Genomic DNA, 16,411 nt, shown 5'->3' on the forward strand with positions numbered 1-16,411 from the left:
GTTGAAGGGGCTTCTAGGACCCAGGCGAGGGAATCGGTGTCTGCCCAGCTTGTCTCATTGCTCCTCCAGAGGCTTTCCCTGGGGAAGGGTAGTTACAATGGCTGTTAAGGACAAAGACAGGGTTGTAGCCTGGCTCCCAACTTATGGTAATGAGCTGGGCAGTCCTGTCACTCTAGCCTGGGGAGGAGTCAAGAGCCTGAGAGGAGGGCCTAAGGTGAGAGGGCAAGAGAGCGGAGGGATTGCAGCTGCGAGTGGAGGTGTGACCCACCTAGGAGCAGAGCCCTGCACCAGACTCTCCGATCTCGCCTGGCACCCTCATGGGAGCCCACGCGCCCAGACTATGCTTGCTTCTCTCTTGCTTTTGTCTATTTAGGGTTGAGCCCGCTGCGGAGTTCAAGCGCACGGTGAAGCGCCATGGTGAGAAGGGTTGTGAACTGGGGGAGTCTGGGGGGAACAGGTCTGGTCCAGGTTGTAAAGAAGAGAAAGAGGGTGTGTGAGAAAGGGCAGAGACCTGAGAGAGGGGAGGAAGACATCTAGACAGCTAGGCCTGGGATCCAGATGGTTCTAAGGTAGTTGAGAAGAGAAGCGAGATGGAGAATCGAGAACTGAGGCCCAACGAGTGGACTACGGAAGGAGGGAGACCTTCTCTGGAAGGGTCCTGGGAGCTGGAGAAAGGGCTTGAGAAGATGGGGGGTGGGCTGGGGTGGGGGTGGGGTGGGTGCCCAGTGGAAGAATATAGTGGGAAGTCCCAGCGAAGGGGGCCTTACGTGGAGTGGAAAATATGGTCCCTCCCCAGCCTCAGCACTTACATGGAAAGCCAGTACAGAGCTGCAACAGGAGCCTGCTCCTGAGCCCAGGTAAGTCACTGCCTCTCCCACGGTCCCATCTGCCAATGTATTCTTGGCACACATGACCCCAGGGGTTTAGTGGATAGGGAGGGTTGGGCTTTGGGGTCAGTGGAAGCAAGGCTGCTCCTAACTCCTCACATACGCCAAGCTCATTCCTCATCTAGCCACACCTACCAGGAGAGGTCCCTGGCAGTAGAAGATGTCACAACAGTTATGGAAGGCCAGGTAAGAGATGCCTGGGGGACGGGATGTCCCTGGGCAAGGGGCTTTTTCTAGGCCTGAGATAACAGAAGATTTTCTTGGGGGCTATGTGGAGAGGAGCAAACCCTCCTGTGCATGCCTGAGTGTGTAAATTCATGAAATCTGTCTGCTCCCGTTTTCCTAGTCTCTTGGGTCCCTAGTATTTCTTTTTATGAGGGACAGGCACAGGCCCTTTCAGGAGACAGCTGAGTCCCTTCCACCCCAGAGGAGAGCAGGCAGGTGAGGGCTGAAGAGAGTGGAGCTCTCCTCTCTGTATTACTCTTGAGCCTGGCAGTCCTTTCAAAGGCCCCTTCCCATACCCTATGCGGTGCCACAGGAAGGCAACTCTGAGAGGTGAAAACTGGGCCACCTGCTGGGGGATGCAAGGAAAGACTGGTTAAAGAATGGAGGGTAGAGCGTGAGGAAGAGCACTTGAGACTGGGCTTTGACCTGCACACTCTCACACGTACACACAGACACAGTCACACACCCACATATACACATCACAAACACACAGACATACATACTCAGACACACATATATGCTCACACACATACATGCTCTCACACATACATGCTCAGACACACACATACACACACACATACATGCTCAGACACATACACACTCACACATACAGACACACACATACATACTCAGACACACTCTCACACTCAGACACACATACATGCCCACATGCATGCACACACTCACACACACACATACATGCTCAGACACACACATACATGCTCAGACACACATACATACAAACACATACTCAGACACATACACACATACTCAGACACACACAGACACACACTTAGACACACACAGACACACACATACACACTCACACATGTACATGCTCAGATACACACACACATACACACTCACACACACACACTCACACACACACACACACACACACACACACTGACTCCTGACCCTCCCCTGGGGCCCACTGACTCCTGACCATTCTATAGGGCCCAACCTCCTGGGATCCTCTGCTTTCCTGAAAGAGGCTGAAAATTGGTTTTCTCCATTTTGCCAAACTTTGTTGGTCTCAGGATTGGATGACTCAGATCCACTCTCTAATCCTGTCTTACATTTGTCTTCTTTCTTCTACAACCACGGACACTTTACACACCAGCCCGCCTCTGGCAATGTTACCTCGGGAGGCTCTCAGCTGTGTCCAGCCTGATGATCAGCTCAGGGGATCCCTTATGTCAGGGAGTTAGGGGTGATAATTTATACTGTAAAAACAATGTCCCTGCTATCTGCCCTTCAAAGCTAGATGCAGAAGCTCAGGGTGGGCAGAGGCGGGCACGCTCCCCTCCTCTGTCTAAGAGAGTGGGGCCAGGTCCCAGGCCAACTTTCTCTGCCTGTCTTTCCTCTCATAGTCCTGTTCTTCAGGCTTCAGGACCAGAGTCCAGCTCAGTTTGAGTGGAAAGGTGAAAGCTGAAGGGGCATTCTCTTCATAGACAGGGAATCCGACTTTCTGGGACCTATAATGAGCAGGTAGGACCAACGTGCTGATGGAGCCAGATCTGCCCACAGGATTCTAGAAATTCCTACATTTCCATGGAGATAAAGACTTTTACACCCAAACATCTCATTCCCAGTGGGTTGAGTGCCCCTTGCTGGTTTCCTGGTTAGGCAGCCTTGCCCTTTCCACTGAGAAGGGTCCTGTGTTAGGGTTCTTATTGCTGGGATGAGAGACTATGACCAAAAGCAATTTGGGGAGGAAAGGGTTTATTTAATCTCGGGCCACAGCTTAGCACCAAGGGAAGTAAAGGCAGGAACCGAAGACAGGAATTTTAAGGCAGCAACTCATGCCGAGGCCATGGAGTGGTATGCTCCCCTTGGCTTTCTCAGACTGCTTTTTTATGCCATCTGAGACTATTTGCCCAGGGGTGGCACTGACCCTGGTGAGCTGGGCACTCCCACATGAACCATCAATCAAAATATTTCCCCACAGACTTGCCTACAGGCAAATCTTTTGGGGGCATTTTCTCAGTTGAGAGTCTCTTTCCTAAATGACTCCAGCTTGTGTCAAGTTGACATAAAACTAACCAACACAGGTCCTGAGCATTTAGACCAGGTGACATGGGCAGACATCACCCATCACTCCATAGAGTTAAAAGGACTGACAGAGGCCTCCCTATACAGTGACTGGAGGGAGACCGAGGCTCACATACTGTGGATGCTTTGAGGGCTTCTATCTAGAATGCTTGGTCTAAGAAAGTGGGGGCAGGTCTAGGCTAGGAGCTAAGCAAATCTCTTCTTTCCTCTCCTCTCCTCTCCCCTCCCCTCCCCTCCCCTCCCCTCCCCTCCCCTCCCCTCCCCTCCCCTCCCCTCCTTTTCTCTCTTCTTTTTTTCTTTTTGAGACAAGATCTTACTATGTAGTTGTGACTGATCTACAGCTAGCTATGTGGACCAGGATGTCCTTGAACTCAAGGGATATCCCCCTGCTTCTGCAGAGCTCAGATATTTTCAAGAGGACTGGGGCTGTAACCAGGAAGCCATGAACTAGGCTGTGGAAAACAGCATCCTTGTTATTTGAGACACCGAGTGAGATCTAGTGTACTGTCAATTACTGCTACTAAAACCACAAGCGTATCATCAGCAGTGCCAATCACTGGGAATCCTGGGAGTTTACTAGCAATCACTGAGGGAATCCTGGGAGTTCACTAGCTCCAGCAGATGTCATTTATGTTGCTGCTCTTACACAGTCTTGGCGGTGAGGAAACTTGCTGATGGGTCTTATTTCATATGTTACTAAATAAGTATAATTTTACCCAAGCACACATACATAAATAAAACATTTTCATGTTTACATTATAACTGGTTTCCTTTGCAGTCCTACATTTTAAGTAATTATAAACACTTTTTTTCTGAGAAGATGCCACCACAGGCTTCGCTAGATCGTTAAAGGGGTTCGTGACATAAGAATGATTACAAACCCTGCTTGGTCCCAAAGACTAATTATTTGAACAGGATTTAAAGAATTCTCCAAGCCCAGGGTGGTGGTGCGGTGTACACCCAGAGCTCCAACACGCGGGAGTGGAGGCAGAAGGATCAGAAACTCAAGTCTGTGGCTAAATATCAAACACAGTAAAACCAAGAATTTTCCAGAAAATGGCTTTAGTGCTTTGCAGCTCTGGTTGTCTTCTGACCACAGCAAGGTCTCAGGAGCCATAGCTGAGGTGGCATGATATTACATTTACAAAGCTGTCCACTGACCATGGGAGGAGGCTAACAAGTATTTCCTTGCACGCTCCTTCCCATTACCTATGGGGACACCTGATTTCTGTGGCTAGGTAAGAATTTCTGGGGAGATCCCAGGAACCAGGGGCCAAAGTGGGACAAGAACACAGATAACTGACAGAGGATGGGTCAAGGCCTTCTCACGAGATAAGGAGATGGTTTGAGGGTCCGGCAAGCAAGAAGTCAGGCTTCACGGACCAAGGAGGGGTGGTGCGCTTGGCGGGGCTCCACAAATGGAGGCTTCTGGGCATGTCTTATGTTGTGAGTCCTCTGCTGGGAGCCAGGTTTCATCTTGGGCATGCTTAGGCGTTAAGCAAGAAGACATGGAACCTAATATCCCAGTACACAGAACTAATTGTTCTCCGTTCCTGAAAGGAGGCTGAAGCCTTAGACGCATCGGCCATGTCTTCATGGGAAAGGCGGCTCCACCGGGCCAAGTGTGCACCATCTTGTAAGTTGCTCCCTCTCCGTGGCCTATGTGTAGGAGAGCCTGGCCTACAGAGAGCCTGGGAGGATACTACTCGTGACCCCCTTTCTGTGCCTGGGGTCTCTTCCTATCTTTCCCAGCTTGACCTGCATGGCCTCTCTGTGTCCTGTTCACACCCTTGTGTGTCCCAGCTCCTGTTCACATTGTCTGACCCATGAGATTGCTGCCTCACAAGATGGTTGACTCCTCACCCCCCCACACACACATTCTTTCTGATCTTGCCTCCTACCTTCAGTGTGTTAATTCCTGTGGTTAATTCTCTCTTCACCTTTTTTTAGATCTAAAGCCTTCTCATCCCCTTCCTTCCGTCTGTGACCTAGCCACATGTCCTGTGTCTGTGCGGCTCCCATTAGAGTCCCATGTCTGTGTCCTGTCTGTGACTCATTCCCTCACCGTACTCTGTCCCCTCATCTGCTCATTCTCTCTCCTACGTTCTCACACCAATCCCGACTCACACTTTGGCCTCTTCTCCTTGAACAGTGAATACTTGAGTATCTCAAGACAGTCTCCCGTCCCCTCCCACCCCCCACCAAGAAGGCTTCATATTCTTGGTCTAGTTGTCTTGCTTGGTAGCCAGGGAACGTAAGTCTCAGGTCAAGCGGTCTCAGGGCCACTTCATGCATCCTGAAGGCTGAAGCCCTAAGAGCACACCCTGATTCCCCATCAGAAAAGGGACTGTTCTGTGTCCCTGTGAACCCCATGTGGCCCACGTCGGGCTGACTGTCTAGGCCAAGGTCTTTACTTCTTGGTGCCTTCTGGGTGGAGGTGTGTGTCTTGCCTCTGCTGGACTTGTGCGGCAGGAACGTCTCTGCGTCTCTCTTGCAGACTTGTTTTCTTGCTTCAATGGGGGTGAGTGTGTGCACCCAGCTCTCTGTGACTGCAGACGCTTCAATGCCACCGGACCCCGTTGCCAGTTGGGTAGGTCTGATCTCTCCAGCCCCAGGAGGGACCATGGGTACAGAAAAGCTGTAGGATCAAAACCACAGGGATGACCCAGCCAGATCTGGAACCCACCAGTCTTCAGCACAATGCCCATACAGATCTAGGCTCACTTTGTCCTGTTTTAGTGTATAACGTCGGCCCTGAGCGGGACAGCATTTGCCGGGCCTGGGGTCAGCACCATGTGGAGACGTTTGATGGCTTGTACTACTACTTTTCTGGAAAGAGCAGCTATATGTTGGTGGGACACCACGAACCTGAGGGTCAGAGCTTTTCCATCCAGGTGAGGCCTCCTTTCTCCTTTCCTGCTGGTCCATGCAGGCTCCAACAGGACCTGGGAGCCTCCAGGGGCTGGAACCTGCTTGTTTTAAAGAGGCTGGAACCTTGCCTTTCCACTTTTCCCAGCTCCTGTTCAAGGACTGTGTTTCAAAAAAGAGCCACTGTCTCTAAGCCGTTGCTGACCCAGCCACCCTGGCTGCCCCTGACTGCCCCTGGCCATTCACTTCCATGGCACATACTGTACTCTTTTTCTGAGTAAGATGTTTCATAGAGGGGAGGCCCTTAGGACAACAGCACAGACATGGTCTTTGTCCACAGTACCTTCGTTTTAATAGAGAAACCACAGCAAATGACATGAGTTATTTCAAGTGCAACTCAGAGAGCTGAAGTGGCAAAATGTCAAAGACTAAAAGGCTGTGTCCTGGAAACCTGATGCTGCCTATTGTGAAGGACAGTGATGACAAAAGGTTTCACATAGGAAGTGACATTTATTGAGACAGAAAAGGTGACTCATTAGAGCTAGCCAAGAGACATGGGGGTGGGGTAACAGAAGGCATTCTAGAAGGAGGACCACTCATGTTAAAGAAGAGTGTGGTGCCTCAGAGAGGATTATGGGAATCTTGGGTGGTCTTTTGTACAGTTCTTTTCTGAGGGCCTTCCTATGTCTTTTGGCATCCCAGGCCACAGGGAAGACACTGTGGGTAAACCCTCTCCTCTCCACTCACACACGTCTAACAAGGAGTGTTTCCTGGTGGGTCTCCTTTCCCACATGGGACCTCTCCTGGCCAGCCCATGTCTTTGGGCTTGTTCCCTGAACCTAGATGAGTGTTGGGCACCTGAATGCCATGCGAGACTCTGTCCAGCAGATGTGATGGGGCATTATCTGACAGTTGGTGACTTGGTCACTTGTGGGTTACAGTGGAGAGAATAGGATTAGGGGGTTCAGTGCTCACTCAGGGTCACCCCTCTCCCAGCTGGCTGCAATCCTTCTGCCTCAGGCCCAGAGTGAAGGTCATGATGTCACAGATGCCATGACCAGCGTCACCTCCTACTCCTTGGTCTCTCGTTCCTTAGAGCTGGGTGTCATTTTCACAACTGATATGTCATAGTTACATAGTCAGATGAGATGCCATATGGCTGAGTCATGAAATCAATACAGTGAGTCACACTCTGCAGTAGCAAACAAGAGTGCACACACACACACACTGGTGCTCATTAATATAACGATGTAGAAGAATTTTGTTTTGTTTACATATGGCATTTCTTTCTATGGGTCATGGTCAGAAAAACTTGATCTTGACCATTCAAAGTGTAGTGGCACACACCTTGGATCCCAGAGCAGAGGAGTTGATAGACATAGGCAGGTGAATCTTGGTGAGTTTGAGGCTAGCTCACCACATAGTGAGTTCCTGGCCAGCCAGGGCTACATTGTAAGACACCATTTGAACAAAAACAATGCTTGAAAAATCTTAACTGAGGACAAAGGTAGCCAGTCAAAGAGGCTTCAGCCTGGCCCACCATGCCTAGGGGTAATAGAGTGGAACTTTGGCTCCTGGGGAGTGTTTCCACTCATGGCAGGTGACATTTGAAAATCTTTTCTCTAAGCACTAGAAACCTGCCCCACCCTCTGGATTTATGACCCTTAAAGTCCGGATTCTTGAATGGGGTGGAGAAGATGTACATATAACAAGCAGCATAGGGTGTGTGTGTGTGTGTGTGTGTGTGTGTGTGTGTGTAGGACAGGGATAGTTTCTGCATCCCAGGAGTGTGTAGAATACAGAGTGTGTGTGCTGAAAGTATCCGTGAGCTTGTGTCTCGGTATATCTGGGTGTGTCTGGGTTTGTACACCTGTGTGATGGAAGGTGAGTGCACATCTGGCCTTTGGATTTGATGGAACTTGAAGATGCCCCCGTAGTCTGGAAAAGGCTCTGAAATCCAACCCAATCTAGGTCAGAATCTTGTCTTTGTTATATCCTAGTCTTGTGTGCACGTGAACTTTGTCCCTCCTCTCTGTTTCTCAGACAATCATGAAATGCAGGCAGTCCTAGCTCTTCTGTTGTTGCGGTGTTGGGGAAAGCACTGAGAAAAGTCATGGAGGAAATGTGTTCAACACACAGGGATCACACAATCGTCCCACACTGGTGGACTGACACTCAGTGTGGCCTGTGGCAGTTGCAGCAGATTGCCCTCTGAACACCCTGCTCTGTCCACCCCCAATCAGGTGCACAATGACCCTCAGTGTGGTTCCGCCCACTACACCTGCCTGAGGTCTGTTAGCCTCTTCCTCCCCGGTGAACGTGAGATCGGCCTGGCCAAGGAGGTCACCCATGGAGGTGTAAGGTAACTATGCCCTTCCACCTCTCTGATGTGAGGTAGGGGATATCTGTCCCTGTCAAGCTGAATGGAAATTGATAACTGGGGACAGACAGCGTCTTCCACCTTGGGGCAGAAACGCAAACCTGGCCTGTGTGTGTCTAGCTAGTGGAACTGGCGATGGATGAATGTCTCCTGATTCTCTGCAACTATCAGACCAAGTGGACTTCCTAGCGGTTAGGAAAACAGTAAAATTTTCTAGAAAGTGGCGTTTCCCACGAGAAACCCTTTCTCTAAGCTCACACACAGTTTCTCTGAACAGACACATATTTATTTTTCTGAGGATCATTTTGAATGACAGCTGTCATTCTGGGCAATCAGGGACTACCAGGTGGTCAGACCTACAGCTGGCTGAACTTTGGTTTCTCTTACTGTCACCTGGGCAGGACCCTGCGGCTGCAAAACAGAGGCAGGTGCAGGAGGGCTCGTCTCTGTTCTCAGTCTCCTGTCCCCTCCCCTTTTCTTTCCACTCTTCCTGTTCTGGACCAGCTCAGTAAAATGAAACCCCTCTTATATGATATCTGCTCTCGCCGGGCGGTGGTGGCACACGTCTTTAATCCCAGCACTTGGGAGGCAGAGGCAGGCAGATTTCTGAGTTTGAGGCCAGCCTGGTCTACAGAGTGAGTTCCAGGACAGCCAGGACTACACAGAGAAACCCTGGCTCAACCCCCCCCCCCAAAAAAAAAAGAAAGAAAGAAAATGATATTGGCTCTCTCTCCTCTCTCCACTGTCTGGGAGAAAGGAGCTGATGGATTGGTTCTCCCAAGATTTATCCCTGCCCATGATATTGTGATTTTGAAATCTCCCTAAAGATAAAAGAATCCTTGCGCATTTTGGTGCACTTAGGAATTCTGGAGGATGAGGACATAAAGTACTCATGTCCCTAGGTAGGGGTGGTTGGCTGTCCTTGTGGAAAAAAAAAAACAGGGCCTGTGGGAGTCGTGTGGATGCTCTGCAGCCCTGGGCTTTGCTCTCAGGGTCCAGCTGCCACAGGTGGTGGGGGGTGTGCAGCTGCAGCATCTGGCTGGTTACGTCATCGCACGGCATCCGTCAGCCTTCACGCTGGCCTGGGATGGTGCCTCAGCTATCTACATCAAGATGAACCCCGAGTTTCTAGGCTGGACCCATGGGCTGTGTGGGAACAACAATGCTGACCCTCAGGATGACCTGGTGACCAGTTATGGTGAGTCTGAGGGAAGGTGCCTTGTGGGATATTTTTCTAGGGATGGAGACTGGGTCAGGGTGGGAGGCATTGCTCTGGCCAGACCTCTGGCATCATGGCCATGATACCAAAAACCCAATGGGAGTCAAGGGCTGGTTTGCAAAACTCTGTCAGGTTGGGCATGTTCTGGGCCTCAGTCTCCTCAACTGTGAAGTATTTATGATGAGAACTCCAGCTAGGGTTGTGTGTGGATCCACTGTGTGCTTCACTGGTTGGGTTTGATCTCACACAGTTTCCAGAGGAAGAGGAGAATCAGAGAGGAAGAGATATGTGAAGAGAGAGGGCCAGACTTGAGCCAAAGTCAGTGAGAGCTTACAGGTGAAACTTGGGGCACACAATGATGGCTCTAGCAGAAAGCTTGATGGTGTCCCTTTGAGTACCCGCCATAAGCTGAGCACTTTACAGTGACAGTTCTTGGCAGCCATCTCCCTGGGGCTTAGTTCTCTTTTCTGCAGGTGTGGAAACGGAGGCTCAGATGGGTGCAGGCGCTTGTTCACACCTGCACACTGGTCCCCTCTCTATACCATGCTGCCTCTGTTGAGCGTGGAGCAGCTGTGAGACAGTGAAGGTTCAGGACGATGAAACAGTTTTTCCAAGACTGGCTCAGCTGGGAACCCAGTGTAGGGTGGGAGCATCGGAGGCTGGCTTTTTCCAAATGGCCCTCCTTTGTCTCCCACCTCTGCTCAGAGCCCTCAGTCCTGCTGCCCACCCACCTCATCATGATACTAGTTTTCCCTGCAGGGAAGCTGACTGATGATGTAGGGGAGTTTGTGCACAGCTGGCAGGAGCAGGTCCCCAACAGCCCTCTAGGACCTGTGACTTCTTCCCTGCCTCGCCCACCATGCCTGCAGCAGAGCCCAGCATCCATGCAGGTCTGTGTCCCACCCCAGTAGAAAGCTATAGGTCACAGGGCCCGGGATAGCTAGTACCTATGGCTCCTTCCCTTTACTCTCTGCCTTCCTTTTGCTTAAGTTGGGGTTCCCTGTGGAGGTGGTGAATCAGAGCCGTGCTGTCCTCCCAGTCCAGCTCCTGCCTCTGCCCTACGCAGGGTGTGTATGAGCGGTGTGAAGTGCTGTTGAGGCCTCCTTTCGACACCTGCCATGCCTATGTCAGCCCTCTGCCCTTCGCAGCCAGCTGTACCAGTGACCTCTGCCTGTAAGTGGGCAGCTAGGTGGTGGGCTGTAGGAAGCATCTTCCAATATTGGGATAAGGGATCAGGATGTGGGTCATCGAGCCTGAGAATACTTGGTCATTACAGAACTGCTTGCCAAAGCTCTAAAATTCTTATTTGCCAAGATGGGGTTTAGCTGTCCCATTTAACTGAGGCTCAGAGACGGGGCTCAAGTCTCTCAGGGTCACACAGCAAGTTGGCAACAATGTTGGGACTTGAATCTAGGCTTCCTGCTTTGAGTCTAGGGGGTTCTCTGTAGCTGGATGCCTTCCTAGAGGAGGGTGCTCTGACGTTCTGGGAGTGTTCATGGCAGCAGTTGTCAACTTGAAGGTTGTGACTCCCTGGGGTTCAAGCCACCCTTTCACAGGAGTGGCCTAAGACCTTCAGAAAACACAGAGATTTACATTATGATCCATAACAGTAGCAAAATTACTTATGAATTACTTAGTTATGAAGTAGCAACAAAAATAATTTTATGGTTGGGGGGGGTCACTACAAGTTGAGGAATTATTATTAGGAAGATTGACAATCACCTGGTCTATGAGGTGGTGACAGGCTGGACTTTCTTACATTCAATATCCTTGCACAGATCCGGAGGCGACGAAGCCACTTGGTGCCGAGCACTGACAGAATATGCCCGGGCATGTGCGCAGGCAGGGCGCCCTCTGCAGGGCTGGAGGACCCAATTCTCACAATGTAGTAGGTTCAGGATGGAGGTGGGCAGGGAGGGGTTCAGATGAGTTCTGATGTGGGCTGTGGGTAGCAGCCACAGGCCTCAGTTCAATGCCCTGTCCAGTTCACTCAGAGCCTCAGCCGTCAGAACCTTAACTTCTGAGGTTCTATTCCATGTGACAGATGGGGAAGTAAGGCTGAGCCTGAAGGACGGATCTGGGGCTACCAAGTGAGATGAAAGTCTAAGAGCACCCGACTTTCACTAGTCTCTTGGGCACCAAATGCTCCAGTTAGGACTGGAGGGTCAGGGAAATGAGAGTCCTTCCATTTCCATTCCAAGACCTGGGGTGAGGGTGGGTGCTGGCCAAGCAAATAGACCATAACCTCCCTCCCTTCCTCGCCCTCCCTCCTTTCTCCTTCCCTCCCTTCTAAGCTGTGCACTGCAAAGAGAAGGCCTTCATCTATAACGAGTGTATTGCTTGCTGTCCGGCTTCCTGCCAATCCCGTGCTTCATGTGTGGACAGCGAGATCGCCTGTGTGGATGGTTGCTACTGCCCCAATGGTTGGTTGTGGGGAGGGTAGGGGGTTGTTAGTGGTTTGAAAGTGTCTTCCTGGCCTGGCATGGATACATGGGAATCAGGGGGCTCAGAGGACACCTGCTTGTGGGATGAATAAGGGGACAAACAGTGAAACCAATAAGTAAATGACAGGCTTGAGGGGGTGAGGTTGAGGGCAGAGCTTGGCTTCTCCACAGTTTGGTTCATCAAGCAATCAGCCTTCCTCTGGACTGAGCTTTCCAGGCGAAGATAAGCCGTTCATTCATTTCCGTGCACATGCTTTTGTCTAAGCATCTATCCACGGCTGCATTGTTTCCGATGAATGAGTAACTTGGCTGGATGGAAGGGTGGGATTAGAAACTGTAAAGCTGGGGTCAGAGCTTTACAATTGGTAGAGTGCTTGTTTAGTATGGGCAAAGCCCCGGCTTCCATCCCAGCATAGCCTGAGCTGGGTGTGGCGATGCACACCTGTAACACTATCACAGGACAGGCAGGAAAGGCAGGACAGCCTGACTGCAAGGTCATCCTCTGTTATTTAAGAAGCTCGAGGCCATCCTGGGACCCATGGGACCCTGTCTCAACAAAGTAAAGTGACAGGCTTTGATTTTAAGGAACAGAGCCTGCTTCTAGGGATGTGACACTCCAGTCTAAGCTGAGGTAAAATGAAGGCCAGCTCAGGGGGTCAGAAAAGAGCTTTGGGGATTCGTGAAATGTGGGGAGGCCAGGAAAGGTCTCTGGGGGAGGTGGTAGGAGACATCATGGCAGGGTTTGAGAGGTGGTGTGCAATTCGGGGGTGATACTTGGAGTAAAGTCTGTCCAGAAGGGAGTTGATGTCCTGCCTGAACCAAGATTTAGAAGAGAGTTTCAAAGTAGGCTCAGCAAGAAGTGCATGCTGACAGAAGCCTGATATGGCTGTCTCCTGAGAGGCTCTGCCAGAGCCTGACAAACACAGAGGTGGATGCTCGCAGCCAACGATTGGACTGAGCACAGGGTCCCCAATGAAGGAGTTAGGGGAAGGACTGAGGAGTTGAGGGTGTTTGCAACTCCATAGAAAGAACAACAATATCAACTAAGCAGACCCCCCCAAGCCCCCAGGGACTAAACCACCAACCAAAGAGTACACATGGAGGGACTCATGGCTCCAGCTGCGTATGTAGCAGAAGATGGCCTTTTCGGGCATCAATGGGAAAGGCCCATGGTCCTGTGAAGGCTCTATGCCCCAATGTAGGGAATGCCAGGATGGGGAGGCAGGAGTGGGTGGGTGGATGAGCACCCTCATAGAAGCAGAGAAGGGGGGTGGGATAGGGCTTTTCTGGGGGTGGGAAACCGGGAAAGGAGATAACATTTGAAATGTAAATAAAGAAAATATCCAATTAAAAAAAAAAAGAAGAAAGTGGGCTCAGTAGAGAAATGGCTTTGCATATGGGAACCTATATCTGAGCATACAGGAAGTCACTGCAGTGGCTTGTGAGCAGAGACAGTGGTAAGTGGGTCTTTGCTGTCACCCTAGGGCTGATCTTTGAGGATGGAGGCTGCATGTCACCAGTCGAGTGTCCCTGTGAGTTCCATGGGACCCTGCACCCGCCTGGTTCTGTGGTGACAGAGGACTGCAATGCCTGGTCTGTGTCCACTGCCTGGAGGGAGGGACCTGGAAAGGCCAGAGCTTCCTGTCAGACTGCATGCCTGGGGTTGGGGATCCCTGAACAAGCACGGGTTGCTCACTTAATCATTTTGAGATCCAAGGGGATGTCATTCGATCTATGGGATGGGGGAGATACTCTCTCCATCCACTTTAGAAATGGGATGTCGTGGGCTGGGGCCTGGGACAGTGTTTGGGCGTTGACAGCAGGTTGGCCACCTTCATGATCTCTGTGTTTCAGTACGTGCACTGCAGGGAAGTGGGTGTGCAGCTCTTCTGTCTGTCCAGGTACACCTGACCCTCACTCGAACCCTGCCCTCTTCTTGTGGTCTCATAGGTTTGGGGCAAGGACACTCTAGGGCCAATCCTATTCAGGGGCATTTGATTTATGGGGCTAAATGGGACTCCCTCTGTTTCCTCTGTTGTTTTGGTTCTGTCTATCTCCTGTCAGAACTTTGGGCACTACATTTAGACTGGGTCCCATGTGGGGCCTGGTCTCTCCTCAGAGGGGCACTCTAGTGGGGCTGTCTCAAGTCTGCCCCTGAGAAGGCTCTCAAAAACAAAGGTACCCTAGGCTGCCCAATTCCAGAGGGCAGAGGCTGGGTCCTGCCTTAGACTTGGATGTGCAAGGCTGAGACCGTCCCCAGTGGGGGAGGGGAACCGTCCCAGGAAGGAAGCTCATTAGCTTGCTCAGGAAGCTTCCATGAGCAAGCTGCCTTCTTCTCCCTCAGCCGAATGCTCAGTGACTGGTGACATCCACTTCACGACCTTTGATGGACGCCGGTACACATTCCCTGCCACCTGTCAGTATATCCTCGCCAAGAGCCGTTCCTCGGGCACATTTACTGTGACCTTGCAGAATGCCCCATGTGGCCTGGTAAGGCTGGGTGGGTCTCCAAGTTCAAACAAGCCTCCCACAGATCTGGGTCTTCTCATGACTCAGCTGCTTGCTGCCTCTGTTATGGAGACCCAGAACTGGTTCCAGAAACAGTTCAAGCCCAGGTCCTCTGCTGGCTGAGAGTCTCTAGAGTGGGTCTAACTCTACTTAGTTTTCTATGCTTTGTTTGTTTTTCCTTTTCCATGTCTGGAAGGCCTTTTTGTCTGATGAATTCATTCATCAAATTCTGAAAGCCTGTTGGGGTCAGAAGCTGTGCTGAGGTCTGACATTGCTTTTTCTTCTAGGCCTCATACTTAGTGGGCCCGACAGGCAAGCAGACACAGTCGTGGGGGCTATGGATGGGGCAGGGTGGGAAGGAGGTCTGGGGACACAACCTAGGAACTATGGATGAGGCAGAGGCTGGCTTCCTTCTTTTGCTCTGAGTGACCTCTTTCCTCTCTCTGCCATAGGCCCCTCTCAGTTAGTCTCCTCGCAGGGGAAGGTCTATCTTCCAAGATGATCACTGCTGTTACTTCTTGAACGTGGGAAGAAAGAGGGGTAACAGAAAGACACAGCACAGTTCCCACTTCTCCCATTCATGTGGCTCAGGAGCCCCAGAGCGCATGAGGACTGTGGGGCCCCAGGGTGCCTTGCTCAGCTGTCTCTCTACCATGTCCCAGATAGGCGGCTGACCAGCCCGAGCCTGCACAATTGCCCTCATTGCTGGACATGCTTCTTGGTTGCAAGCTTTTTTTTTCTGCCTCAAGACAGGATTCCTGCTTTTGATTTTATTTACACAATGAACCTATGGAGGTTCTACCCCTGCAAGCTCAGGGCTGGGCACAAAAAGGGCCACACAGAGGAATCACACCAACCCCCTTTCAGGTGCTCACAGCTTATAGGAAAGTCACTTTGGCCTGACATACTACGTGATCTGAGGTGTAAAGGGGAGTGGCGTAGCAGCAGAAATAGTCCTGAGTGTTAGCAGAAAAGAAGGGAAAGCCACGTGGCAGAGGTGGCATTTAACCTAAAGGTGTCCCTGCAAAGATGAGTACAAACACAAGGAGGAAAGTCACCCTGAGAGTTGATCATGCCAGAAAACAATAGCACTCAAATGGTCGGGATGGAGTGTGCTGGGCATATCCTGGGTGGTGGTGGTACCCAGGATGCATATATCCAATGTGCTGAACTTTGACTTTCTGTACAGCAGCTATTGTAAGTACACATCAAGGTAGTAGACATTACCACCCTCCCTGTTTACATTTGATGAGTATATTAGAGGCTTGAGGGGGGCCTTTCATGACCACCCAAATCTTTACCTGCCCTCTCCAGTGACACACGTCATCCCACAAGACTCCTGTCCTAAAAAACCCCCAACTCCAAGTGCCACCACCAGCTGGGACCAAGTGTTTAAACACATGAGCCTACCGGGAGACTTTTAAAGCAACATAGCATGGTACTTCATAAGCAGCCAACCAGTACTGTCACACTGTCATTAGCTAAGGCCATGGGTTACTCCACTTGGTTTTTACCCAATGCCATTTTTTTTCTGGTCCAGCAACTCACATTAGAGATAGTTACATGTCTTGGGCTCCTCTTGGCTGTCTGTCAGATTTTCCTAGTTCACGATGACCTTGAAAGCTTGTGATGTCCTGGCCAGGCATTCTATAGAAGTCTCCTTTGGGATTTGCTGATGATTTTGTCTCAGGGTGAGATTTGCATATTATTTGCATATTTATATTTGATGTGACAATCTATAGCTTCCTTATTTTGTCACTCGATTGTTTCACATCTGACCGATGGTAGATTTTTCCGTTTGGCTCCTGCATCCCTTTTATGTACT

At 50.8% G+C, this 16,411-nt stretch overlaps 1 protein-coding gene across 1 annotated transcript in view; it reads left to right on the forward strand.

Annotated features, from left to right (window-relative positions):
- Positions 1-287: 287 nt before the first annotated feature.
- The window catches only part of Otog (otogelin), a 67,836-nt gene continuing 51,712 nt past the window's right edge, over positions 288-16,411 (forward strand). The window contains exons 1-15 of the mRNA XM_034514871.2: positions 288-417; positions 797-857; positions 1,013-1,073; positions 4,728-4,803; positions 5,665-5,757; positions 5,907-6,061; positions 8,279-8,397; positions 9,408-9,613; positions 10,394-10,524; positions 10,701-10,807; positions 11,413-11,522; positions 11,929-12,057; positions 13,563-13,671; positions 13,933-13,979; positions 14,423-14,568. Of these exons, the coding sequence (XP_034370762.1) occupies positions 318-417; positions 797-857; positions 1,013-1,073; positions 4,728-4,803; positions 5,665-5,757; positions 5,907-6,061; positions 8,279-8,397; positions 9,408-9,613; positions 10,394-10,524; positions 10,701-10,807; positions 11,413-11,522; positions 11,929-12,057; positions 13,563-13,671; positions 13,933-13,979; positions 14,423-14,568 (1,650 nt within the window). The 5' untranslated portion in view covers positions 288-317. The remainder of the gene's footprint in view (positions 418-796; positions 858-1,012; positions 1,074-4,727; positions 4,804-5,664; positions 5,758-5,906; positions 6,062-8,278; positions 8,398-9,407; positions 9,614-10,393; positions 10,525-10,700; positions 10,808-11,412; positions 11,523-11,928; positions 12,058-13,562; positions 13,672-13,932; positions 13,980-14,422; positions 14,569-16,411) is intronic.

The sequence above is a fragment of the Arvicanthis niloticus genome, chromosome 1, assembly GCF_011762505.2.
Source record: "Arvicanthis niloticus isolate mArvNil1 chromosome 1, mArvNil1.pat.X, whole genome shotgun sequence".
In the NCBI taxonomy this organism is placed as follows: domain Eukaryota; kingdom Metazoa; phylum Chordata; class Mammalia; order Rodentia; family Muridae; genus Arvicanthis; species Arvicanthis niloticus.